Source organism: Falco naumanni, chromosome 4, assembly GCF_017639655.2.
Source record: "Falco naumanni isolate bFalNau1 chromosome 4, bFalNau1.pat, whole genome shotgun sequence".
NCBI classification, from domain to species: domain Eukaryota; kingdom Metazoa; phylum Chordata; class Aves; order Falconiformes; family Falconidae; genus Falco; species Falco naumanni.
The window spans coordinates 100096005-100122304 of NC_054057.1; the positions used below are offsets into that span (position 1 = coordinate 100096005).

Genomic DNA, 26300 nt, shown 5'->3' on the forward strand with positions numbered 1-26300 from the left:
CAACTCCCCTCGCCACCAAAGGTGTTGGAAAAGCTGATTATTTTATGTTTAGGAAGCTGATGAAGCATTAGCCTGGGTTACTTTGTTTTATTAGAGTCCATAAATTAAGTGGAAACTCACAACGATGTGGAAAGGAGCCAGGGAGAGCAATTATTTGTCAGGAAGACATCATGATTAATGATTTTGCTACATGTTCATTGAAAGCGTTGGAAGTTTTTAGCAAAGTAATGCCCGAAGGCAGCTGGTACTGAGTGTATAGAGCAGACTGCAACAGGCTGCATCACTCACTTGCTGTTTAGGAAGCTCAGTAGTAACCAAAAGGTGTTAATCAAATAGCATCCTTAAGACTTTGAGCCAGATGATGGAGCTACAAAGCCGCACTCCTCTGAATGTCCCCATGTCTGTTTCTAAAGCTCAAGCCCATGCCTGCAGACCAGTTTACTGTCTCCAGATGATGTCTGTACTGCAGTTTCCCCATAGGTTATAATTTTTGAATGGCTCATCCCTGTCAGATCCGTTCGGGATGTTTTGCTTGACCTTCCAGGGCTGTGCTTTGGTGTAAATCTATGCAAAATCTTCTTTGGGGCTCCCTGTGCAGATATGGAGTGCAGAGGCATGTGGGTTTGTGTTCTCTGCCCACGTGCCCTCGCTGTAAAGCTTTCAATGTGAAGATCCAAGACCTCAAACACCTCCCAGATAGATGGCAGTGGGTCCCTGTGAGCCCTGACTGTCCATCACAGCGTGATGGAGGCTGTCACTGTCGTGGTGCAGAGCGCCACTGAGGTTCTCCCCATCCCTGGGGTCAGATCCAGCTTGTGGGAATGACGTCTTGTTTCCAGTCAGAGAATCATAGTGTGTGCCTCCACCTTCAGTGTCCATTAATAGCACATAAATAACCCGCTTGGGTCAGAGATGCTGAGGGTAATGCGTAAGCTGGAAGGAATCCAGAGCAGAGCTGGACTCACTGCCCTGGCAATTAGATCAGAGTAAAACTAAAATTCAAGCCTAAAATGCCCTTTTTTTTTTTTTTTTCCCCTTCTTTTCCCCAAACTCAACCAGCTCTTGGAATTATATTGGGCTGTGCTGTAAGTGTAGGTAGCCCAGGTGTAGTTTTTTTTTCACAACAAAACAGCATTTTAAGACCCCAATATCATAACCATTGAGCCATACTAGTCATATTTTTTATTAATAGTTACTGTTTCAGAGGCTGGGTCATGATGTATAAGCTTCACTTTATACCGTTGTTTAGTCTACTTAAGTAGCAGTCTACTATCTATCGTGGAACTACTCATGTTACAGGAAAACTAACATATATCATAACTTGTGGGATTCAGGCTGCCTATGCGAATATGCTTACCTTCTCATTTTTCAAGAAATTAGCAAAAAAAGATGATATTTCTGTAATTAAAGACTATATGAAGTAAGGAAGTTTAAAATACACATTATATGCAACATCTTGGTAAAGTCCCACTTACAAAATCATTAAATCTCTCAAATTATTATCTAAATAAATACTTTATTGTATTTTAGTATGCTTTATTATATTCTGCAGTGCCCTGAGCACCTGGACTTCATAAATAAAAGAATTATTATGTAGAATCTTAGAAATATAAAAATTAATGCTTTAGTGCCTGGAGAATTATAAAAATTTCAGCAGGTTTTCTAAGGCTAGTGATAAGGGTTCATAAACACACTAATTTTTCTACTCTTAAACATTTCAGGTCAGTGGAGAGGAGATATTAACGGAACGTGTGCTCTTTTAATAAGAGACTGGAGTGTTTGGAGGGCAGCATACTCGACTGTTCCACTGAAGCTCACTCTAATAACATCTCCAGACACTGCAATAGCAATAAAGCATGACAAGATTGTGTAATAACTTAATAATTTTTTCTGGTAACATGAAGAGAGCATGTTATAGCAACGATCTAACCCTGCCCCCTTTCAGTGCCTTGGGGAATTTGGGGCAATTGTTGCATCTGTTGTTTCAGTCTCTGAGCTCACTTTAACTCCTTTTTGGGGTGGTGCGTGTAGTACATTTTGCTTCTCGGAACGAACTGGGAGCAGGCTGTGCATGTGTGTCTGCCCCACCTGCCTGCCAGGAGACGCTTGGGGAACGGGACGAAGCCAGTTTGATGCAAAAGCACATTAACCATGCTCACCCCAGCTTCCCACCTGATTTGATCTTGAGTTCTCATTTGCGTTATTTACGTGGGTTTTCCCCTGGCTTTGCAGCCTGGGAGATGGGGCAGGAAGAAGGCTCTGCGCCTTTACGCTTGGTTTATGGAGCCCGTTGCAGGGTGAGCATCGGTGCTCTCTCCAGCCTGGGGTCAGGTCTCCTGGGCAGGGTTGGTGGGAGCAACCCTCCTGCTGGTGTGGCTCTGCTTTGTGTACAGGAGGACCCACACATTGCCACAACATGTTCCCGGGCAGGGGAACAGCTCCAAAGTCCTCAGTGGCTAAAGATTCATCATGGAATAACGCTGCAGGCAGTCTGTGGATGGACGGCCCATTGCCGATTAAGCACACATCGGGGAAGCTGTGGGTTCTTTTCCCCCTTGTGTAAATTTCCACATCTAACGACCGCTTGGGTAGCAGGCACATAAAATTGGGTTGGATGGAGAGGTTTCTAAAAGGATGTTACTTGACCTTTGCTACTCACTCTTTCGGCAGCTTCTCAGTAGCCAGGAGGCGTCCTAGAAGAAGATAATTAGGCTTGTGCTATTTCAACCTCCTCTGATCCCTAAGAAAGAGTTAATTACAGTCTTTTCCCTCTTGCTCAAAGGTGGCTGGGTATTATTATCAGAGCTGTAATTATTCATGCTAATTGCTTATTTGGAGAGGGAGAGAGAATGAGAGAGAGAAACCCCGGACTCCACATCAGTGATCAGCAGAGCAGACCAGGTGTGCTTCGTTAAGGCTGGAGCGAGGGTAGTGCTAGGGGTGGAAGGAGGTTCGGATGCCGGAGTAGTTGTGAGCGAGCAGTGGAGCAGACCTGGTCCTGCTAATGCTGCCACCTCCTCTGGGACTGAGAAAAAAGAGCATGCACTTCTTGCAGACCTTCCTCCGGTGGAGGGCACTCCGAGGTAATTGTACTTCTGACTAGAGTCTTCATTTGTTTTGTGGCTTAATTAACCTTTCATAATTTTTTTTTTGGTTTTGTTTTAAATTTTCCTACGAGGGAGCAGAGTGGGTTCAGAGTGGGTTGTGAGATGCATATCTGAGGTTTGTGTTTGAGCTTCTCTGCAGATTTTGTGGCTGATATTTCATTAACTGAACAAAAACTTGTATGATCCCCTGGCTGCCTTGGTGTCGGTGTTTTTGCTTTGGGAAGGGGAAAAGGAGGCGCGTGTCTATCTTCTTCCCTAGTTACAGGCTTTTAATAATAAGGCTAATTTCCTATGGAGAGATGTGGGGCTTGCCTGTTAAAAGCAAGGGCTTTAAGCTTTATTTGATGGCTAAATGTATCTGTAGTGTGATGGTCCTGATTAGATGCCTTAGAAGGCATCGGCATGGTAAAATTTAGCATGCTGCAGAAGCTGAGACTTGGTGTGGAAATGTTGTGGGAAGCTGTCTCCTTGGGCACACCTGAGCATTCTGGGGACAGTGGTGTGCTGTTGAGTGTGGTGGCACACCACTGGCTTTTTCTGAAGTGACTGAATTGTTGATGAGGTGGGAGCTTGTTGTGAGGACTTGAGTCATCCTTAAGTAGTGATTATTTTAGTTTACTTAATTTTTTCCTGGAACAGCAGAACCACTTGTCCCGCTTGGCTGGGGTTGTAAACTGCTCCTGGTGTCTAATCTTTGCCTGAGTCAGTGCAGTGGCGAGTGGTCCACTGCGATGTGGGTTGTTTTCTGTTGATCTTTCTGTTTTCTCTTAAGCCTTTGATTCCTGCTGTTCTTAAGGTTGAGAAAAACAATCTTAAGAATTGCACTTATAGGTGATACGAACTATGCAGGTTTTAACATGATAACTGCAAGGAGCTACCCCCTGCCAAATGTTCCAACCTTTGAATGTTCTTCTATCCTTTTTTAAAAAGTTCTGTCTGCTGTCGTCCTTATGGACAGCAGCCATGTGCTGTGCTGAAAGCCAAACTGTACTGCTCTCTCTAAAATTATTATCCTTGTGCTTTAACTTCCTAACTGGCCGTAATTACGTTTTAATGTACTGAATAATCTTTTCGTCTGGATGTTTTACTACTTACTTAAATTACATAAGCTTTCCATGTTCATATCCACTTCCTGACAGAGGAATTAGCTCAAGTACAGTGAGGTGGGGAGCGAGAACTGCTGCTGCAGGGACTGCAGTTGTCCCCGTCCTTGGGGGTGGGAGGCAGTGACAGGGATGGGGAGATGTTTCCTTGGGAGTATTGAAGAAGTTTGAACTTACAAAGAGGTCAGAGGCTTGGATCACTAGTCTGACAGCTATTGTGTTGCTGAACCTGAGCTGAGGGTTTGTTTGTACTTTTCTAAGCCCTTTGCATGCTGATTGTTGGGAACCATAGACACCTCCAAGAAGGCAAGGAATCCAAATCTACAGGGCTGCTACACTAGAAATGCCCTTTAGTAAACCCAGTCCATGCAAATCTGGATCCCCTAAAGATACAAAGTTTTTACTTGTCTCAAAATCTGTAGGAATTAAGAGCCTTTTTACTTCCTAAATTATCTGGCCAAGTGCAGTGATTATTTTCTCTTCCCCCTCCCTGTATTTTCTGACAATTACCACGTATCCTTTGCTGTTTTGTTCCCAAGCTATGTGTAAGTGCACAGTATCCAGCTAATTACTACTTACTGCTTTCCTATGGACTTTAGATCTCCCAAACACCTCTTGAATAACACTGTTGTAGAACACTAATGTACCTTTGCATGCCTCTATAGCAGGCTTCCCGTGTGCTGCCAGCAGGGCTTGCTTCCATCTCTCCCTACAGCTTATTCTTCATGGTGGGGTTGTAGGATTGTACGTGGGTGGTAACCTTCTTGCACCTGTGTTACTCAGTGGTTCAACTCCATGTGCAGATTGCCTGGGGAGTTCAGAAGTCTTTAGGCTGTAGACCTGATCTTTGCTTTACAGGGGTTAAAATATGGTGTGCTGCTGCCATCAAGGAGATCAGTGTCCCAGAGGAATGTACTCTGGAGGCTACCAAAGCCCATATGAGACTGTGATCTCTCCGAGGGGAACACCTCCTCCGTGGAGGAACTACATACGGCACACAGTGCATGGCTCTCACTGAGATCTCCTGATTGTGGAACTCTGCAGGAGCAGAACTTTGAAAATCTTCATAGTTCATGTCCTTTTCAGGTCATAAATGGATTCCTTGATGGATATTTATGTCCTCTATTTCTACTTGGATATCAAGAGTATGTAGGTGGGGAGAACCCTTAACTATTATTAGATTTTTCCATTAAGCTGTTGCGGGTAGGGAAACAAAAAGACTTATCAGATGATGTGCTCAGCATGTCTCTGTCTGCGTGGGTTAATGCTGGCTCTGGACAGACTCGGGCTGAGCTATGGGACTGCACAGTATTCATTCCTGTGCCTTCGGTATTCATTCTTGTCCCCTGGGAAGGGACATGATAAGGCTGCCAAGAGCAACGTGTCCACTCAGTGCTTGGTGTTGGGACCTGATGCTGTTGTGTGTGTTCAGTGACTGGAGGGTGACCAATGTGCAGCCTAGGGATGCTAACCACTGTTTTGGTAGTAACAGTAATAAAAATAAATAAATAAATAAAGTAGCCTCTCTAAGTGACGTGGAGTGCTTTGGACAGTTAGCTGACCTTGTGCGCTATAAGAAAAAGGATGTAGGATGTGTAACATGGGGGAGTCCCAACCAGAGATGACACCATTGCCCTTGTTGACATCCAAGTTTTTGGGATGCGAGTAAAGAGGTTTGGAGCAAGGCAGCTGCAAGTACAGGACTGGGTAAGAAGCTGGGCAGTGAAGACTCGTAGCCGTTTGGTATGTTAACTAAGTGCCTGCCTTTCATCTGCTGTTGACCTGTGTTGGACTTGGAGCTAACGGGAGATACACAGACAAACCTTTTGGAAAGCAGGCATGTCTAAGCAGACTTCGGTGGGCTTTGATCTGAAAGGCTCTCCTGTAAGCGTCAGCCAGCCTTTCAGTTGATTGCTGTGGGTGAGAGGTTTTGGGAGTGAGATGGTATGGTTGGGGTTACTGGGTTTTTTTTAACTCTGCTAGCTGAAATCAGAAAATGTAGAGGAAAGGCTTTGTAGGCGGCTGGCTTTGGGAGTGGGGGGACCAGGGAAGCTGTTTCTCTTGTCTACATCAACTACTGCAGTATTGTTATAATTTTCCTTCTTTTTCCTGACAAAATCCATTAATTAGAAGTCTACATCAATCAGCACTCATTGAGTTTGACAGATCTGAGATTCAATGCTAATTCATGTAACTGCTGTGTGTGTGTGGGGTATGTGTCCTTAGGGGCTAGGGCAGCCAGCAAGTAATCATCTGTCGGTCTGAAGTCTTGCTCCATTGCCCCCCAGTATATCTGGGTGGGGGGAAATGGGGGAGTGAGGCTTTACAAAACTCAGCAAGGTTAGTGAATATCCCAGGAAGGGGAAAAAAAAAAAAAAAATAAAAAATCTATGCTTTAGCTATTGGAATAGTGGAGCTGAGAAAAGAGGTTTGGCCAATGACCAAATTGTGCTTCCCAGAGAGTGCCCTGCTCCATGGCGAGCCCTGGCAGGACTCTGGCCCGAACATCGTGGAACTGTGCAGCCATTAAAACAGTTTTCCTATAAATTACCCTTGAGAAATATCCCAGCCAGAAATTATTGTGTGCCCTAAAGTGTAACCCCTGCAGAAGGTAATGTCCCTTGGGGTTGGGTTTTCAGACAGTTTCTGTAGCCACCTTGTAAGAGACAAGTCCTGATTTTTGTTTTGTTTCTTTCTGGGTTGTTCTTGAGAAACTGCCGTTTCCTTTCTTTGCCCTTACAACATTGTTGATGGTATCCTCCATTATCCTCATCCCCAGCAGAACTTGTAAACCATTGCTCAAATCTTTGTCATTTTGTCTAAACAGTGACATGCAGCAGCAACATAATGTGATGGAGATGTATATATGTAACAAGCTTCTGTGGAGAGATATATGTAGGTATAGATGTGCGTATATGTATTTTATTAGCACTTAAATACGTTACCGTTTTCTCCCACATTCCTTTGCTGGTGCAGCAATGTGTGGTGAGGATTTCATGGGCTATTCCTAAGCTCGCAGACAGGCACATTGCAGCTTTCTGCTTTATTCCCCTTTCCATGCTCAGCTAGGGTTACAAGGTCCTTTACAAGGTAGTGGTCATTTTTCATTTTCCAATATATACCAACTAAATATTCCTGATAGTATTATCTTGACAACAAATAACCTGTGCTGCTCTTGCTTTGTGCAGTGTTGCTCTCTTACCCCCATTGCACTATGCACATGAACACATCCATACGCACAAACTCACTACAGTGTTTTCTGCTGAGGTCCTCACCAGCTGTAAAGCTTTGCTTCTGCCATTGCATGAGGGCCTTTTGTGTGTCCATCATCAGAAAATGAATGAGTGCTGATTTAGTAGGGATTTGGTTGAGCAGTCCTGGGTGTGAGGCTCAGCTGGAAGTGATGCTATGTAATCTTAATTCTAACATAATCAATACCGTGGTACAGGAAGCTCTTGTGTGAACTGTCTTAACCCTGTCCCCATCTCTTTCCAGTTGGCTGCTCTGCACCTTCAGAAAGGCCTGACTTGAGGTCTGATGTATATTTTTTTCTTTCTTTACTCTTTGTGAGACTTAATTCAAGTTAGCACATGAATTTTGTGCCTTGCTGAGTTTACGCAAGGGGAGCAGCAAAGACAAACATCATAATAGGATCTCTGTTCCTGTCAAAAGGCTGGGAAAGAAGATAAGGGGTATCCAGTGCTTCTATTGGACTCGTCTGGAATATCAATAAATTAAGATGATGGCCAAGTCAGGCCCTACCTGACTTGTGACTGCTGAAGAGCCTCATGCAACTGGATTGAAATCAGCTCTGAAGCCTGATTCTCCCTGGCACCTGGGATTCTTGGGGTTATTGTTTGGTTTTGGGGTGGTGGGTTGTTTCTGTTGGTTTTGGGGTGGGGGATTTGGTTGGTTGGTTTGGTGTTTTTGTTGTTTGTTTGGGGTTAGGGTTTTTTTTTGTTGTTGTTTCTTTGGTGTTGGTTTTTTTTTTGCTGGTTGTTTGTTTTTTTGTTGTTGTTGTTTTATAAATGTCCAGCAGCTTGCTCTGGTAGTTCGTCTTATGTGGACACCAAAGCAGAAGTAATCAGCAGTGCATCACAACAGCACCTTCCTTCTTGCAAAGTGACATTGTGACCCTGTGTATGTGCCTGTGAGAATAAAAATACTAAACTGCATCCCTTTCTGTTCTCCTCCCCCAGCTCTGCGTTAGCCATTTTACAGGGAGTTGTGGAGTCCAACAATCTCAACTGAAAGTACATGCTGCTCCCTCGTGGAGCGCCAGGCATTGCAGCGAGGCCAGGAGCACGGCGCTGCTTTGCTTTGCAGCCTCAGGCAGATCGCTGTGTATAAAGGACCTGGTCCAGCAGCCTCCGAAACAAGCGACGCTCTTTTTAGGAAGGGGAAAATGGAATTATGCAGGTGATGAAATGAGAATTTTCCCAGGGTTTTCCCAGTCTTTATTTTCCAGCCAGCCCCTGCCTTGGAATGGAGCGTATGGGAATAGCTCGTGAAGCTGTCTTGGCTTTGGAGGGTGGATGAGTAAGGAGTGATGAGGATGTGGTGCTGGGGAGAGGTTTCTCCAGTCTTTTTTAGGGATGCGTTGGCCTGAGGAGCCCGAATGCCCGGGTCATTAGAGGCTTGCCTGCGTGTTCAGCACACTTTCTGCAGGCAGCCCCGTGTCTGCAGTGCTGCAGCCTCAGGCAAAGGCAAAATGCTGCTGGGTGCTCCAGACGTGGAGCTAAATCCCTCTCGCAAGAGATGGAGCAAACCTGAGGTCTGGGCCGTTCCCAGAGAGGAGCGGGAATTGCCCAGAGCGTCTCCTGTTCTGCTGAGGAATCTGCTAAATCCTGCCATCATCCAGCAGCTTCTGACTCTCAGAGAGCTCCCTAAAGAAATGCTCCTTATCATGTCTGCTGGAAGTAGGTGCCTTTTTGGAGAAAAAGCCCTCTTCCCTCCCGATGCCCAAGGATCCGGGAGGGGTTTGAAGCCTGGTGGTAATCGCAAGAGGGCAGAGTTGGCTCATGGCTCCTGAGCTCCTCCAGCTCATGGACCCACCGAGGGGCAGCGGGAGCTGGCCTTGCCCTTGGCGCTGGTGGCACTTGGAGCTGCAGCAGTTGCTGGGCTGTTGGCACAAATGTGACTCCATCCCTCTGACTGTGCCCTGCAGCACCGCTGATGCCTGGGGGGAATATATAAATAAGACGAGAATCTCTCTTGTGACCCTTCTCTAGTTGCTTTGAAAGGTTGGCTGTATCCACGCTATTCTTGTGGGCATCTTGTTACGGCATTAATAAAAGCTTCATACTAATATTGATGTTAGAATTGAAAACATAAATTGATTGTTAATTAGCAGCTGAACAGCGGCTCAAGCAGTGCTGGTAATGATGCATGGGGGTCGGCTTGCCAAGCAGTGTCTGCTCTAAACTACGCAAATGGCATAAATGCAGATCACAGGTCCTGTTTGTATTTAAAATAGTGGAGGTGTCATTGCTAATGAATGCATCTTTCTAGCAGATACTCAGCAGGCTACTAGTACTGTCGTATTTTGAGAGTATCTTTTGTGACATCGGCTGGAATGATCACAGTGGGAGGCTGCCTCCTGGACACCTGTTGGTGGCTGCGCTTGGCACTTTCATGTAGTGCAGAAATGCAGAGTTTGAGGCTTTTAAACAATTTTTAGATTAGAATGATGGGAGGAGACAGTCTTGCATCGTCTCTTTCAGTTCCGGGTGAAAACAATTACCTGAATTGGTTCAACCACTGCCCCCGGGAACCTGCCTGGAGACTGAAGTGTAATGCAGTGCAGGTACTTTTTGAAAGTCCTCCTTGCTGAGAAATAAGCTTCTTGTCTCCCTCTGAGGTGCTCTGTCTCCTTGCAGGGCATCCTGGGATGGGGGAAACTTGTGCTCTAACTTCAGCAGATCTGCTAATACCTCTGAGTACCCACGCACGAGACATTGAGGTCCTTGAGTCAGGGCTGCTTGGATCCTAGACTAAAGATGAAGCCAGCACTGGGTATCCGGGCTGCAAACACAGCCTAGATGCTTACCAGTTCCTCAGAGTGATGACATAATTTGAGATTTAAAATCTGAGTTTGAAATAGCTCAAGGCTATGTGACGTGTCAGAGCAGGACAGTGTTGTCTGGCTGAAGAAAACCCACAGGTCACCTGTCCCTGCCTGCAGTGCCAGCTCTGTCAGCCCATGCGTGCAGACGTCTGTCCCATGGAGCGGCATCCCAGGCTGCTGGGCTCCCGAGTGCTTCCCAGGAGGGATCTGTGAAGGTAAGAGATCCCATACGAGCTGTCTGCTGGTATCAACCTCAAGATGGGGGAATCTGTTGACTGTCCCCAGGACAAATGAAATAGTGCTGCTCACTTCTGCTGGTTTTCACTTTGCTCGCAGAAACCTGTCACAAGGAAAGATACAGGCGGCCAGTGGTCCTGGGGCTGTGGTGGAAGGTTGTCTCTGTTTCTCACACCGTGAGTCCAATTAGATCAAAGTTGTAAAAGACGACTGATGCGCAGCAGAAACATCTTGTCCCTGGGAGCTTAGTGACTGAGTCACACTGCCCGTGCCCCTCTCCAGCTTGGGAGCTTCTCCTCCTCAAGGGCTTTTTCTTTTGTTTTCTTTAAACGTGGAGAATTTTTTCAACTATATGGCGGAGAAACAACTGGCAGGGTTGGATTGCTGTACTTCAGCTCTCCTCCCGGCTGCTAGTTACAATCCAAAGATCATTTCCTTGTTGTCAACAGCTTTTGCTCTTGGCTGTTTCACTTGCTGTGCCAAGGAAACACTGGTTTCTCAGTTGCAGATTTAGGAAACGAACTAGCTTGCTGGGGAACAACCAGTGACAACTTGTCAGGCTTGATGGGGGTTGGAGGTTTTCCTTAACTCCCCTCGAGCTTCTTTGTTTCTTCCTAACTGGAGAATCCTTGAACATGGCGAACTGTCTGGGAGCAGTATGAAAATGTATGAAATGTAACCGAACTGTAGTGTGCTCACCAAAGAGGTGCTTGCTGGGTTGGAGGAGGGTGTTTGCTTTATGTTGGGCTTGATGTTGTGTACATAGACTTATCAAGAGGAAATCTGTTAATGTGTGTTGTTGAGGCTAATTTGTGTCAAAATAGAAATCTGTTGCACAGCTCTGCTGAACAGTCTGAAATGCGGAAATCAGTGCAAGCATGACTTGTGTGATTTTTAGGTAAGACCACGTTTAACCTTCACTAGAGCTTTCTGGGTCTCATTGATGCCATCAAGTCCAGCAGTAAAGTTATCTTGAATGGACAGCTCTACCTTCTGTGGGATTTATCCTGGGGTGGGGGAATAGGGCGGCATTTTTGGCCCCCTACTCCAGTTAAATTTCCTGGAAAGAAAAATTGGAGGAGTAAAACTGAACAGAGCCTTTCCACCATCCAAGGCATGCTGATATCTCCCGTGGCCCTCTCCCTGCTGTGAATGGGATTGAAGAGTAGCTCTCCTGTGCAGCTTCACTAGGGTTTGCAGTTAGCTCTGCTGTCTGTCAATCTATTGAGCATCTCTAGTGTGAGTCTGCGCTAATCGGGTGCAGTGCTGGTGTCCATATTACAGATTCTCCTCTGATGAGGTGATAGTAGGTGGCATGTATCATTAACCTTCTGGGCTGCTCTAATTACTCAGTTTCTGATCAGACGTATTTTGTATTAGTATGTGATGGCTAAACTCAGTAGAGTGTTGTCAGAGCGTCATAGGCTCTGCTGTCCTGCAGAATCATCTCTTCGTTTCCCTTGTTCCTCTGCTCCTTGCATAAGGACAAAGGGGTTGGGGGAAGGAATCTGGATCAAAAACAACCAATAAAGCAAAAGCAAACTTCAAGAACCTCCTAGGTTTTGAGCATGTGTGCACTCAGTCATTTTCTGTATCTTTTTTCTCAGTCTTCATACTTCTCCCCTAATTTTTACCTTTTCAGTCTTTGGAGTTGCTTTGAAATGGGACTTCCCTAATTACATCCCCACCCTTCACTTAATTCAAACACTGCTTTAATCCTCTTCCGGCCCTACCTGAGCCCAGCATTTTCACAGGAAAAAAAAAAAAGCAAGAAAGAAAAAAAAAAAAAGCAAGCTTAATTCTGGTTAGTTTTGTTTGCTGGCAGGGTGTCTAACGCCGTAGTTTTGTAATCCGTAAAGAGGTGGTGTCTGATTGCACGCAAAAGTGGTGCTTAGGGCAGGCTGTGCTAGTGCAGGCACGCCAACGAGTCTCAATAGCTCCAGAGCCACCTCCCAGTGGCACCAGCCGGGGCCAGGGGTGATGGGGTGCACTTGTCTAAACAAGCAAACGTTCTCTTCCAGAGCTGATGGGTGCTTGTGGCGATGTAGTAGGAACCAGTGGTGGGGCTGCCAGCTGTGGACTCCAGGCTGGACCAGTGCAAGAGGGATCCCAGACCCTGGACACTGGGGTAGCTCTTCAGCTGTGCAGAAGCAAGAAGAATTGGGGCTAACTTCTCCTGTTGATCCAGCTTTCGTTGTAAAGCCTGAAGAGATGTTTCCCAAGGTACCACAGATGACAGAAGGAAAAGGACTTCCCAAAGTGAAGTAGGTGCAGTGGGAAGTGTTCAGTTAGCAAGGGGAGCTGGTGGTAAGCATTGCCCTTGTCTTGATGGGAATGCATAGGGGACATATGTGTTGGCATGCTTGGCTTAACCTGACTGAAGAGCCTCGTCTAAGATGCAGAGTAATGCATCTGAAGTTGCTTAGATCTGAACTTGTCCCTAGGCAACAACATTTGCCTCAGTGAAGACTCATCTTGTATTATTGCATGTTCATCACAGCTGAATTCTGTTTAAGGGTGCTCATGGTAGAGCATTCCATAAAATAAAATCAATTATGCTTCAGTCATCTTCTCTCTGCTAAGTGTAAAATGGGGATTGATTATGCCCCTGAGAAGAAAATGCCATGTAACACTTCTCTTCTATGTCTAAATGTGTTCCTGGTAGACCAAACCCGCTTAGAAACAGCTGTAACAAGAGTCAGATGCTGGGGCTGGATGGGAGCTGGTACTGCCTTGTCCTATCCCCAGAGATGGTCTAGGAAGAGCCCTGTATTGCCTTAATGCAGCATTCCTTTTGCAAATGTGCTTGAACAACAATCTTGGGTGCAGGCCCAAATGTAATACCTGCTCAAATCGTGCTCTTGGTGTGTCAGGCTAGCTGCAGATGCAATGCTGAAGCATTGTTGTTTAATAGATTTTTATCTTCTGTACCAGTGGATTCAAAGGGATGAAAAAGATCCAGAGTGCTGGGCCACAGCATGTGGGAGGAAAGCAGCCTCTGAGTCACTCTTCGTTATGAAATGACAGCAGAATTGAAATGCCTCGAAAGCCCCAACTGTGCATTCATGTAGGCTGCTAATTGTTGATGATCTGCAAAGGCAAAGCCCTGACCAAACTTCCGAGACAGCCCTGTTTCCCTAAAGAGAAAGAGGAATAGAATGGCCTTTTCGTTAGCCTCTCAGCTGAGTTTTGAGAGCACATATGACACAGAAGGCACAGCCTCCCCTTGGGCTACTGCCTGAGATGGGATGGCATCACAGCCCTGGGCCCCCAGGAAGCATCTCCCCCCACTTCTCCTGCAGCACCAAGTGGAGCCCGATGTGCAGCTGTTGTGGTGCCTCTGTAGATGCAAGAGCTAGGGAGCAATGGATAGCTGTCCCCCTTTTATTCTGGGGGGAAATGAGTCCCAGGGAGTGATGCTGGAGGGGCAAAGGACTGCTGGATGTGGAACTGCTCCTGCCAGTGCTGAGAGCCCCTTTTCTTTCCCAAAAGGGTGAGGGTGCTCTTTTAGGATATAAAGCTCCAGACTCAATTACCTGATTGAGAGCAGACTTCTCCATCCTGTGGTTCTGTTATTCACCAGGTTTCTTGCTTGCACCTGGGTTTGTTTTAATTCACTCCAGGCAGTGTTGGAAGGCTTTTTGGTCCAGGCTGAGGAACGTCAGGTTTAAATGGAATGAGGTATTTCCACCAGGTAACAACTCTCCTGGAGGATTTTGTAGAAAAAAATGTCTCAACCTATTCAATTCTCCTACAACCCTGGTGTGCCGTGAGTCCAGGAGGACTCAAGCACTTGCAGCTCTGTAAATCATTCCTTGGCTGGTACAGGTGGCCTCAGGGACCTGATGGAGAGGAGCTGAGTTGTGGAGGTGGCATGCAGGGCACTCCTTCACTGCAGCGTGCTGTCAAAGGCTCCCCCAGCAAAAAGAGCTGTGCGTGCCACAGGTTGAGGTGCTGCATAATGCAAGCTTTGCGTGATGAGAACATATGAATCAGGAGCTTACATCTCACTTTAAAGTCAGTAGAAGAAGAACCAGCTTGATCCTCCCTGCTGACAGCCCCAAGAGTGCATGACTGTCATATCTGTGGTTTAGCATGACTTTTTGCCCCTAAAACTGGTGCTGACTTACTCTGCAAAAAGACACATTGGAGCTATAGCTCCGTGCCTGGGGAGATGTTGGAGGTATTAGCGGGTCACTGGTTAAAACTATGTAAAACTCACGAGGGCTTAGTTTGAGGTCAGAGCCTCATCCCCAGGTGTAAGACCCGCTTGCTGCGTGGGAGGTCTCAGACACAAATACGTACCTGCCTCCCGGCTCCTTTGTGCTCACAGTAATGCTGGCTCCTTCCTTGCTGTCCTCATTGACTTGTTCATCTGGAAGAAAACACAATGCTTTCCTAAATTTAGCTGTGTAAGTACCGTGGGTGTTGTCTCTTCTCCCCCTTTCCCCAGTTTCGAAAGCCATCTTAAAAACCGCACAGCGATTTCAGTGGCAGCTTGATGGGAATCCATAGCAAATGACTCTGCAATTAGTAAATCTCTCCTATTGTGACAGCTCTATTATTAAACTGCCATAAATGCCAGGCTATTAATCTGCTGTCTCCTCAATCCTCATGCTTCCTTTTCCTTGCCTGTCCTTTTCACCATTTTATTTTATTTTATTAAGTTTCAGCTGCCTTCCAGCAAGTGTTTCCAGGGAGGGGTTGTGAGGTGGCCCTTGCAGGGGGAGGAAGGCTTTGTGCCACTGTCCTTTAGGAGCTTTTTATCTGTAAGGCAGGCAAAAGTTCCGAACAGTCGCCTCTCACTTGCTTTGAAACTTTTGCTACTTCAAAACCAAAGCATGTGAAACTCCTAATTTGTAAAAAGTAAAAATTTAGCTCTTAGGAAGCCCCTTTCTGCAGGAAGGCAAAGGGGTAGGGAGGGAAGCTGTGACAGCAGGTGGACACCAATGTCATCTTACAAAAAGTCATAGCGGTCCTGATGGCAGGGTGAACTTCACGGCTGCCGTTTCCCCCTCTCCTGTGATAGAGGAGTGTGTCTCAATTCTTAGCTCATAAATCTGCTCTGTCACCCCAGGGCTTGGGGACAGGTGGTGCTGCAGGCAGTGCGGTGGGGCAGGAGCACACGGGGCTGCAAACAGTAATAAAAGCAGAGCCTCCAATTTTACCCCAGATGGTGCCTCCGTAGTGCAGGCATGGTTTGTTGGCACACACGCATCCCTCCTGAAAACAGAGGCTGCCTAGCCAGGGGCAGAGGGGAAAATGGCATGGAGAGAAGCAGCTGCTATAGCATAGGACCGGAGCAGCAGGAAGGTTTCATCTTCAATCTGGACATTGAAATTGGCCTGTTGAGGAGGCAGGGCTGGTACCTTTGTCCTGGGGCTTCTGCTAGGGAAGGAAATGGTGTCCTCCTTGCAGTGGTGCGAGGATAAGCTTATCACAGGGAGGTATCTGCTGGCTGGCAGGAAAACGCTCAGGAAGGTCCCCAGCAGCCTTGAATCCGACATCTTGGCTTACAGCCACTCCCCAGGATGGTGCTGGTCTCGGAGGAGAGGTCTGCCACCCCTGCAGCTCCCCTGGCACCATGGTGCCCTGTGGAGAAAGAGCTGATGATGGTGCTGCCTGGCAGCCTTGCAGAAAAGCTGGATGTGTATTTAGAAAACGTGCACGTATAGCTGTCCTGTTCTCCACTTCAGTCAGAAGCGATATTGTCCTGTGACCACTGTACTTTCACCTGCTACTTGGAGAAGGGTGTTATCTGGTAGCACTGCCTGGCCTACGCCTTTCTTGGAAATTTGGGATCGTGTGGACTTTTAACAGCTGGAGTGTAAAGAAAGCATCCGCCCCACTCCTTGGCAGGGGTAATAGGAAAGTGACCTATCAACCCAAAATTCGAGACTTAAAAACTGTTGTGGGGATGAAGTGAAGAGTAGCAAAATCCTTCCGACAGGGAATTGCATCTTATTTTTTAAGGCTTTTCCCTCGGCCTCAATGACTTAAACATAGCCATGCTGGTGTGTATCAGCTGTGCCACCTAAACACCTGAATTCTTGTTAGATCCTGTTGCTATAAAAATTTCCCTGAAGCCTGGGCACCTGCACAGCTACTTCTGCTGCTCAGGGAACACCAGATGCCTCCAAGCTGGGGCATGTGATCAAGGAAATCTTCTGTGGGCTTGGACCGTTCTGGGAAGGACTTTTGTCTGCTGCTGCTTTTGGGTTGCTGAGGTATTAACAAAAATGAAGATCTGCATCCCACTTAGTGCCAGCTTTAGTCCCTTGTCATGAGAGATGGGCTTCTGCTGAGCACACTGCCTTCTGCTAACTGTGGGTATTTAGGAGGCTCTTAAATACAGTATTATACTCCTAATCATGTAGAAATCCTTCAATCTGGCCCATTTCATCTGGAATTATGCTCAACCACCAAATCCTGCCAAATACCTTCTTCTTAGAGCAAGGGAGGGTGGTGCACTTGGATTGCCCTCTGCGGAGAGGCGAATCCTGGCCGGGAGGCCAAGCCATCCAGCCCTGGCTGCGATGAGCAGATGTGGGGGCTGTGGTGTGGATGTTCTCACCTTCCTTCTCGCAGCAGAGAGCAGGCACAGCCACGGGCACCCACCTCCCCAGCCCTTCGCCCTGCATGGTCCTAGTAAACGCTTACGTTGCCAGGTGCCTCCCAAGTAAGGGGAGTATTTTGGCATTTGTCCACGGGGCTCCTTCATGGCAGCACTTCCAGAGGAGGCTTGGATGGAGGCTTTTACCAGAGAAGATGGGAGAGGACTGACGTGGCAGCTACAGGAATGTCTTGGGAAGAGCATTTGTACCTTCCTCCTCTTCCAGCACCCTTCTCTTCTGGCTAAATCACTTTACGCTGGGAATGAGTCATTCTGGGGAGAGCTAAGGCTGCGTGATGCTCTGTATATTTAATAGCGTATTTAACATGGCTGCGATTCAGATCACAGACATCTTTTGCAACGGTGCAATTCCTGCTGAAAACACCACCGCGATGGGCATGAGACGAATGCTATTTCTAAAGGAATCCAGTTCTTAATTACCTTGGAAAAATCCCAGAAATTCTAAGTAATTGTTAGTCAGTTATGTCTGGGCCACCATCTGCCTTGCATGCAGTGCTCTGCAGGAGGGTTACTGGAGGGGTGCACCTGAAATCTTACAAGGAAGCTTTAATGCCCCCTTTGTAACCCGTCCCTCAGGCGTTGCTTGTTGGTTCGGAGCACCTGCAAGCTTCATTGCTCTGTCTGATCATTTTGATCAAGACCTGTTTTCTTGTTGTCTGCCTCCACCACCCCCAGCCCCAACAAACATGCAGCAGTTCTTAGCTAGAGAGCAACACCACCACTTTTCACCGATATCTCTGTGGTCTATTAAGCCTTGTGCTGCTTCTTAGCAACGAATTAATAGTTGAGTGAAAGGGTGTTATAGTATGATATATTTTAGAGAATAAATATTCTTAAATTACCATTCTGTAAGTAATTGCACAGAATATTTCTGTGACAAAAAAACTTTCTAGGGAGCTCCTTTAAACCTGTAATACTAGTTCCTGTTCTGCAGTAGGGCTGGTTATTACTGTGTGTCAGGGATGTCAGCTAATACGAAGGTAGGAGACAGCAAAACTAGGTTTTTGTAGCTCTTAGAGCTTTCAGAAAATAATTTTCTCTCTATGCTGCTTTCTTTTTTGCTTTGAAAAAAAAGGGGGCAGTCTTTTCTTTTTGCCAAGTATACAGCTTCAGAACTTGTTTTTTCTGGCCATAATTCATCCAGTGTTGATTCTGGCCTGGATTCTGTGTGTTCGTCTTTGTGGAGTAATAAGGTTTGCAGCCGTGAGCCTTTCAATATTGTTCCCAGTGGCCCCTGCACAGACATACAAGCTTGGAGTAGGAGGTGTAGCTCCAGAGGGTGAACTCCAGCCACAGTTCCTGTGTCGCTGAGTAGCAGAAACCATGTCCAGGGATGCACAGGGAAGGAAGATACTGAGGGAACAACTCTGCTCTAAATATTGCCCTTAAACTTTATGGCAAAAATGAATAAATCTCTTGACGTGTAATGCCTTATTGCACATGTAACTACTATGTTTCAGCACGCAAATGGCTGCTGAGGTGGCAGTGAGCATGCACTTGCTGCCTTTTCTTACATGTAATCAAAAGGTATAAATGAGAAGGCGTCTTTCTCATAAACTGGGTCACTGGGTTAATGGAGTTTTGAAAATACCCCCTCCTAACCTGTGCTGTTAATATCTCAGCATCCATCTAGATTTTAATACTGTCATATGCCTGTGATATGCATGTCTGTCATCTGCTTGCTCGGAAGGTTTTCTCCCTTAGTCGAGGAAATACTCTGTGTGATAGAGATCACTGCTGAATGCAATATGATGCTTTGATTGGCAACAATTCATCTTCATTTGAACACTAAATGTTCCATTTCTCTAGCTAGTGAAAGGCTTGATTTAGGATAGCAACTTAGTGACTATTCCAGGCAAGGGTTTGAAAAGGCAATATTCAGCTGAACTTCACACAAATTCAGTTTTTAAAACTAGTTGACCTTTTGATGTTTCTGTGTCTGTTACCCATTCCCTGGACTACTCTGTCTCCTGCCTGCCATGGGTTTGACTGAGACACTCTTGTATGGGTGGTGTTTGTGCTGCTTTCCTGCTGGGTTTTAGTATATCCCCTTTGATAGTAGTTCAGCAGGAAATTCTGGGGTTTAGGGGAAGGAGGAATAGGGGAAGCAGTTAATGGGCTGTACTTGCTGTTCCGTGAAAAGAGATTAATCTTTTCTCTGCTTTACAGATTGCTAAAGTTAGGAACTTAATCTAAGGGACTTGAGATGAACTGTTTTCTAGGAAAAGATGTCTTTCTCCTTGACCATCCTAGAGGAAGCCCAGGTGATGTTCTCCTGTCAGACAGCTCATATAGATGGGGATGGATTCCTTCCCTAGTGCCTTCCAGAAAGGTGCTGCTCTTGTTCTGAACAGCGCTGCTGAGCCTGTATGACATAAAACATTAGTTTTACTTTCCTGTTGATTGAAACACTAAATGCTTCATCCTTCTCCCCGTACTTTTTGGGCCCAGGTGCTGTGTTGTTTTCCTGAGGTGCAGTCTGGATGGGGGGGTTGGCACACTGTTACTCCTCTTGCTGTGGCCTTCCCTGGTCTGATAATGGGAATACGAAAAAGTGCTTTGCTGATGGGTGTGTTGCACCTTTTGGACTGATAGTCAGCATCTTGCAAGGAGGTGCCAGATGCCTGGTTTTCTGAACAGCAGGGGTGCAGATGTCATGCCAAGGAGGACTCAGTTCTTGCCCTGTGGCAGCAAGAACTGAAGGGCCACAACCTGATTTTGTTCATTTTTAGATGTCTTTGAACATGCTTTTTCTACCCCTCCCCTCTTTCTGAGAATTAGGGGTCACTGTGCCTTTGCTGTTAGGGATTCTTCTCTCTCTCCTTAAGTGCCTCTCTCCCAGAGAGATCACACGATCAAGCCAACCCCTTTTACTCATCTAATGCAAATCCCATCTACTCCAGGTATTCAAGATTACCAGCTAACTGTACTTACAGCCTGTGAGAGTGAGAGGTTGTAGTTGCCCTTATGGTTAGCAAAACAAAAGCAATTTCTCTCCGCTTAAATGGAAGGCAGTTGTTCTCCCCACCAGCTCTTTTCAATCTTCTCCCAGCCTAGAGCTTAGCAACCCAGTCCCAGCCACCCTGAAGTTTGTGGGATCATGCTCTGCCTTCTGCAGGCTAATGACTTTTCTGCCCATGTCCAAATGACACCAGCTACCGGTTACAAAAGGAGAATGGTAAATTCATGTTTGCTCTCTCTCCTGCAAGATTACTTCCATCAGGGATTTTTATAGGCCAATGCTGTGTCTTTCATGATGGGGTTGTGTGGTGAAGGAAATTTATTGTTCCCTTTCTAATAGATAGCTGTAATTTCATTTCAGAACAACCACTTTATGTGCGAGAAAGCGATTCCATTATGCCACCGCACAGCGTTGGGAGCATCTGTGGCAGTGGGGGCATTTGGATTAAAGAGAGTAAAGGCTGCACATCTGCTGCCCTCCACCCCTATTCACAGAACACAGTGTTAATCCTAAAGAAAAGAGAGCAATTAGCTTGTAAACCCTTCCTGAACCCACTGGAAGATTAGCCATTTTCAGTTAAAGCTTTTCAGCTGGAAAGATAATGGGCTCAAATTTCCAGCTTTTAAAAAATACTATTATTGACCATGTGGTTTTATTTCTGTCAATTTACATCCTTTATAATTAGCTACCCTGGGATAATAAGGACTGCCTTGCACCGTACTCTGTTCCCCACTCTTTCCCCTTGTAATGCAAATGGCAAACTGACTTCATGGTCCGTCTTCTGGCCTGTTGCAACTAGCACAAGACCACTGTTGTTGTCTGGACCCACACTTGGGATGAGCCGTGAGCAGTGGTTTTATAGGTTACTGTAACTCACAACTAAAAGGATAAACCTCTACATACCGCTATGAGCATGCTGTAACTGTTCCCGGGGAGCCTGGATGGGAGGAGGGAGGCTGATCCCATCTTGCAAGCCTGCGATAACAAGCAATTTGCAGTCCCTCAGGGAGCTCCACACGCTCTAAAGCCAAAATACTTCTTTGTATATCACTGGTCCCAGCACTTGGGGGTTACCTGAAGCTGTGTGTGGCTCTGCTTTGCCCCAGCTTGGGAGGTAAAACCTCACAAGCTGGAGGGGGAGTCAAACCAGCAGATGGAAACACCTTGCCCCAAACCACGTGGCTGATCGACTCTGTCCAAAGGCGTCTGCATTTTCAAGCACTTCTGAAAGCTGCATTGCTCCTCAGGGCATCTGCGTAGAGCTGGCTCCCAGCCCAAGCCTTGCCTGTGGCAGCAAGGGAGTCTGACCCGGTTTCACCCTGTGATGGAAAGCTGCATGCTCATCTCTGTGGCATTGCAGTGCCTTTTGGGCCATCTCTGTTTGCGTACTGTGACTTGTTCCTCGCACGAGTGCAATGCTGGCATCACTCATGGTCTGTGCTGTGGGGCCAGTGTGGGTGAGAGGCTCAGGCTGGAGCCAACAGCCTGCTCGTGGCCTCATCCTGCGCTGACCACTGCAGTGTCCTGCATCAGCCTGGAATCCCTGTCTGTACTGCACGTGCAGCCTTGTGTCCCACACTAGCACAGGTTAATGCCATCAGCTGTGCTTCAGGGGGCTTGTGGCTTTGGTCAGTACATGCGACTGAAAGGCAGCCATGCCTGTGCTCTGCTACATCTCTGCAAAAAAAAAGAGAAGAAAGGTTGATCTTTCAGGGAACTGCTGGGCTATGTAGGCTGAGGTACCTGACACAGAAATTAGCCCACTGGCCACGGCCAAGGACTTCTGAAGAAGGTAAGCTCAGTGAGTTATCTGAATGCAAAACCACCCAGGGCTCCGAGTCCTGGATGCAATGTGGACTGTGCTTTTTCTGAGTCACCAAAATTATTGGTATTGCTCCTAGTTCTTGGCTGTCTCCCATGCGGACCTTGGCCAGGTCCTACCTAGCTTTGCCTTGCCTCTTCTAGAAGAGTTGCACAATGTAGGTACTGCATGGTAGTGCAAAAGCATGGATGTAAAAGCCATTAAAGCTTTTTTTTTTATTTGTTTAAGGAATATGGCTTGGTGCTCTTGGGATCTTGCTGGCCTTATCATGCTACTGATGCTAACATCATCTTTCTGCAGTCAGCACTTTTCCTGCTATTTCTTTGTTTAAACGCGTATGAAAATATGCCGTGGAAAATATTTTACATCTGAACTAGTTAATACAGCACCTTGGAGAAAAGGTGTCTGATGCAACAGAGTACAAATGAAGCCTCATTAAGCAGGAATTCAGTGATTCTACTAGATGCCCCTGCAATTAAATTTCATCTCAATTCATATGCGGGTCAGGAGAGTTTGGAAGGAGAATAGAGGAAACGGAGCACTGTGGCTCTGTACTATGCAAATTAGTGTTAACATGGCATTTCATTTATTGTTAATGCATTGTTACACTGCTACTCATTGAAAAGAAACTGTGTGACAACTGCTAAGACTGATGACCCACTTGCTTATTTTTCCATCTGCGTTGGCAGCATTGCCTCTGAAAAGACCAATGCCAAGATAAATCTTTTAAAGGGAAAATGCAGAGGCTTCTCTTCCCACAGAGGAGTGGAGTTGGATGCTGACTAAATGTTAAGACCTGTCCTTCAGGCTGCAGTAAGCTGTAGCGTTGCCCCTCTCTCTTTTGGGGTAGATGTGGCCATGCCACATCTGTGCTGCTAGAAGGACCCTCTGTTTGGGCTCAAGGGCTGAGTCCTTTTGGATCAAGCTGAACAAGTCTTCAGTCTCTACTACTGCAAAGACCTGAGCTTTTGTGACACGTAAGGTAGTAAGGGGTTCAGGGCTACTGGTGTGCTTTGCAGCCCCATCAACACAAGCTTGCATCTCTGCTCCCACGGGGCAGCTCCCTGCTGTCGCTTGGGCTGATTGAGCTGTGGGGCTGCTGTCCTGTTTTTGGAGGGCTGAATTGATGGTTCCTCCTTTTCTGTCTTTATCTAAAGGTCTACAGCAGGACATGTTTCTTCTCTTCTGTTTTTGATTATCATGGTCTATGTGATGGTGCTTTTTTTCATTTAAACTGCCTATCCATAGTAAATGCTAATACAGGCCCATTGCTATTTCCATTCTTGGTGATACTAATAACATATAAAGAAGAAACAGCATTTGTGCTAAAGGGGAGAGAGCATGAACAGGCCCTGCCAGGGCAGCACTGTTGATGGTATTGAGGTACCAAGTGCAGCTGACACATACTTACTGTACATTGGAGTGGTTTAATGACCTTAAAACGGGGAACCAGTCCCGTGAGTGAAGAACTCGGAGACTTATTTTCCCTCTGTTTTTTTAGCTGTAAACAACGTGCTATCATTCTGGAAATTGATCGCTAAAAGCTGAGAAGGTGGGAGCCGATAGGCATTTTGGTTTCCCCCAGCTGCATGGCGCTGCTCTTGGTCTCCATTTCTGCATGGTTCCTCCTTCACACATAGCTTTTTGTGAGCTGGTTCAGTGTCTGCTAAAGAGGATTTTGCTTGTGTCCCAAGGCTGTTTGATACCTGCTAGCTACATTGCTATGAAAGATTTGAGCAGGGAAAAAAAGAAAAGCCAATTAGGAGCTTCCCTAAATGTGTGTGTGTGTGTTTTACCCAGAAAAAGTTCTTGTTCTGTACAATACAGCCACAGAGGTAGAGATAAATGGGAGAAATAGGCTCTGTCTAGCTGAAAGTGATGAACCCACTTCCAGATGCTTGTATGCAGCTTCCAGAGCTCTGCTCCTTTTGGACCAGGTCATAAACTCCCACCTTGCCCTGGCACGGCTGGTGGTTGCTGATGGATCGTTAACCTCCTGCTGCATTGCTTGTTGCTGTGGCTTGTCAAGCTTATCTCCATTTGGCTTACAAAAACATTGGAAAGCTGAAATTCACTTTTGTTGGGATGACCTCTGCTAACAAGGTCCCTGAACGAGCTCTTTTGTATCATTAGAACTGGCTGGGGAATAAAGGATCTTGTACTTTGCTGCAGCCTATTTGTCTTCTGCTATTTCTCTTATCAGCACTGGATCCCCAACCCTGTAGTGTCCTACTCTGATTACGCAGAAAGATGTACCGCGACCATTTTATTGTGCTCTGGAGGTAGGGGGGATGGATGGGGTCTTGGAAGAACCTTCAGCAGTGCTCTCCATCTCTCTGCTCTGCATGTGTGCGTGCAGCAGGGGCTCTAATTGCCTACTGGATGGGTCAATTTATCTTTCAGTGTTCATTACCTGTAATAAATTAATGTTTAGGACTAGCTGGTGGAATTTGCACTTAAAGAATAATCAAGGAGTTCTTCCCCTGGCTCCATTATTAAGCTGTTTAAATACCCTTTTTTTTCAGGATTTATTTTTTTAAAGTCCATTCTCCCTTTCCCATGAAAACAATATCAGTAAAATAGTGTGTTGAATTTTGGGTCTGTGTGTGAAGAACAGGGTATATAGTTAGACCAGAGCTGAGCCCTGCTGCAGGCCTCGGGCAGGCATGCAGTTGTCTGGGGTTTCTAAACAAGCACAACTATGGAAAATTGGAGCAGATGAAATGGAGCAAACGTAGAGCCAGTGGATAGCTGCGTAATCAGCTGTGAAGTCTCCTCCACGAAGAGAGTGATGGGCCTTCCTCTTGTCTCTCCTCCTCCTCCCTGTCTGTTGCAACCAAAAATAAATCAAGGAGGGGTGTAGGCTTTCCAAACCTCTTGATTTGGTGCAGAGATGGGTTGAAGTTCCCAGTGAAATCTGGCTTTCCCAGTAAGACATTTGAAAGCACTGGATCTGCTGTGCAAGCAACAAGCCTTGATAGGGTGAATGAGCGGGGAGAAGGGGCCCCAGCCCCAGGCAGGCTCCTGACGTGCAGACATGTATTTTTAAGTAGAAGTAGTAGGATGGGGAAAAGGAGATGGCAATGTAATATCTTAATTTAAGATCTGAATTGAAAAGTAATGGAAAGCATCTGCGTCAGTCTCTTCTGAACCTTCCCCTAACCCAAACCAATTTCTGTTGCTATTAATATGATTTTTATATGCGGTTAGAACTTGGGTGTTTCTCTGTGTGCTGTAAATGCGTGTGGTTGGGTGTTTTTCCTCATCATTTTCCTGTGGCTGACTGTTCATTACGTTCATTCAGCTGTCTTTAGAGAGTCTCCTGAGACTCCCTAATGTGGAGTGATGTAAGATCCTCTCCACGTTCTCCCAGGCTCAGAAAACGTTCAGTGCTAAATGGTCCATTTCAGGATCTTGCTGGAGTGTTCCACAGTCCTGTGACTTCTGGTGAGGATGCTTTTGGATGTGGTTAAAGAAGTTGTTATTTAAATCATAGAAACAAATACCTATCGATCAGTGGACTAAATCACTGATACTGTGAAAAGCCTGTGATCTTCCGTCTGCTCTCCTCCCTGTCTTGTTTGCATAGAAGTGTATTCTGTAAATGTCTCCTCAACCAGCTTAGGCCATGGAAGGTTTGCAGCTTCACTCCCTTTGAGATTCTTGGGGGATCTAAGTTAGCTCTGGGGAAAGATATATTATGTTCAAGAGCAGGACAGTATGTGTCAGGTACAAGAAATGATAAACGAAGTGCTAGTACATGTGTGTGCATGTAAGGGTAGCTACTCCTTACAATAAATGAATTTTGCTCAAAGGTCAGCCTATTTCCTGAGAATTCTTTTCTCTAGACTGGTGGCCTATTGACTGGTATTGCCTCTTTAGTTGTGTGGGTGAGAGCCTGCATGGATGGATGCTTCCAGTAGGGACCACCCAGAAGCTGTTCTAGCCATGGACTGTCCTCAGCCAGTGCTGTCTTTTGGCTCAGCATTTTATACTGAAGGGGAGGCCCAAGAAAGCATTCCCTACACCCTCTTTACTCCTAGGATGGTAATAGGAGATCTGTATATGCCAAGAAAGCAGAACTGAGGTGCGTGCTATTTTTTCATGTGGAAAGACTTTTTTTAACACTCTCCCTGGCCCCTCCAGTGTGTGGGTAAAACCCAGATGCTCTTAGGTGAGGCTTGTATGTAGTTGATGTTGCCAGGGCATTTATGGATAGCTGCTAATTCTGAGTACACAAGCATAAAGTTAATGTCAAGAGGTACGGGAGGGTGTACGGACTGTTCATGAAAAATGAAAGCTCTACATACTGTTCCTTAAGTCTGTCAAGCCATGACTTTTATGACACCCTTTATGATATTTTCATGC

The 26300-nt window shown here is 46.1% G+C and overlaps 1 protein-coding gene across 4 annotated transcripts in view; it reads left to right on the top strand.

The window, feature by feature from the left end:
- The window catches only part of GRIP2 (glutamate receptor interacting protein 2), a 284956-nt gene that overhangs the window by 169046 nt on the left and 89610 nt on the right, over positions 1 to 26300 (top strand). Inside the window, exon 1 of one of the 4 annotated variants that reach the window (XM_040592151.1) lies at positions 2609 to 3083. The exons of the other annotated variants lie outside the window; for them this stretch is intronic. Within the exon in view, the coding sequence (XP_040448085.1) occupies positions 3005 to 3083 (79 nt within the window). The 5' untranslated portion in view covers positions 2609 to 3004. Of the gene's footprint in view, positions 1 to 2608; positions 3084 to 26300 lie in introns of those variants that run through there. 4 annotated transcript variants of the gene reach the window in all.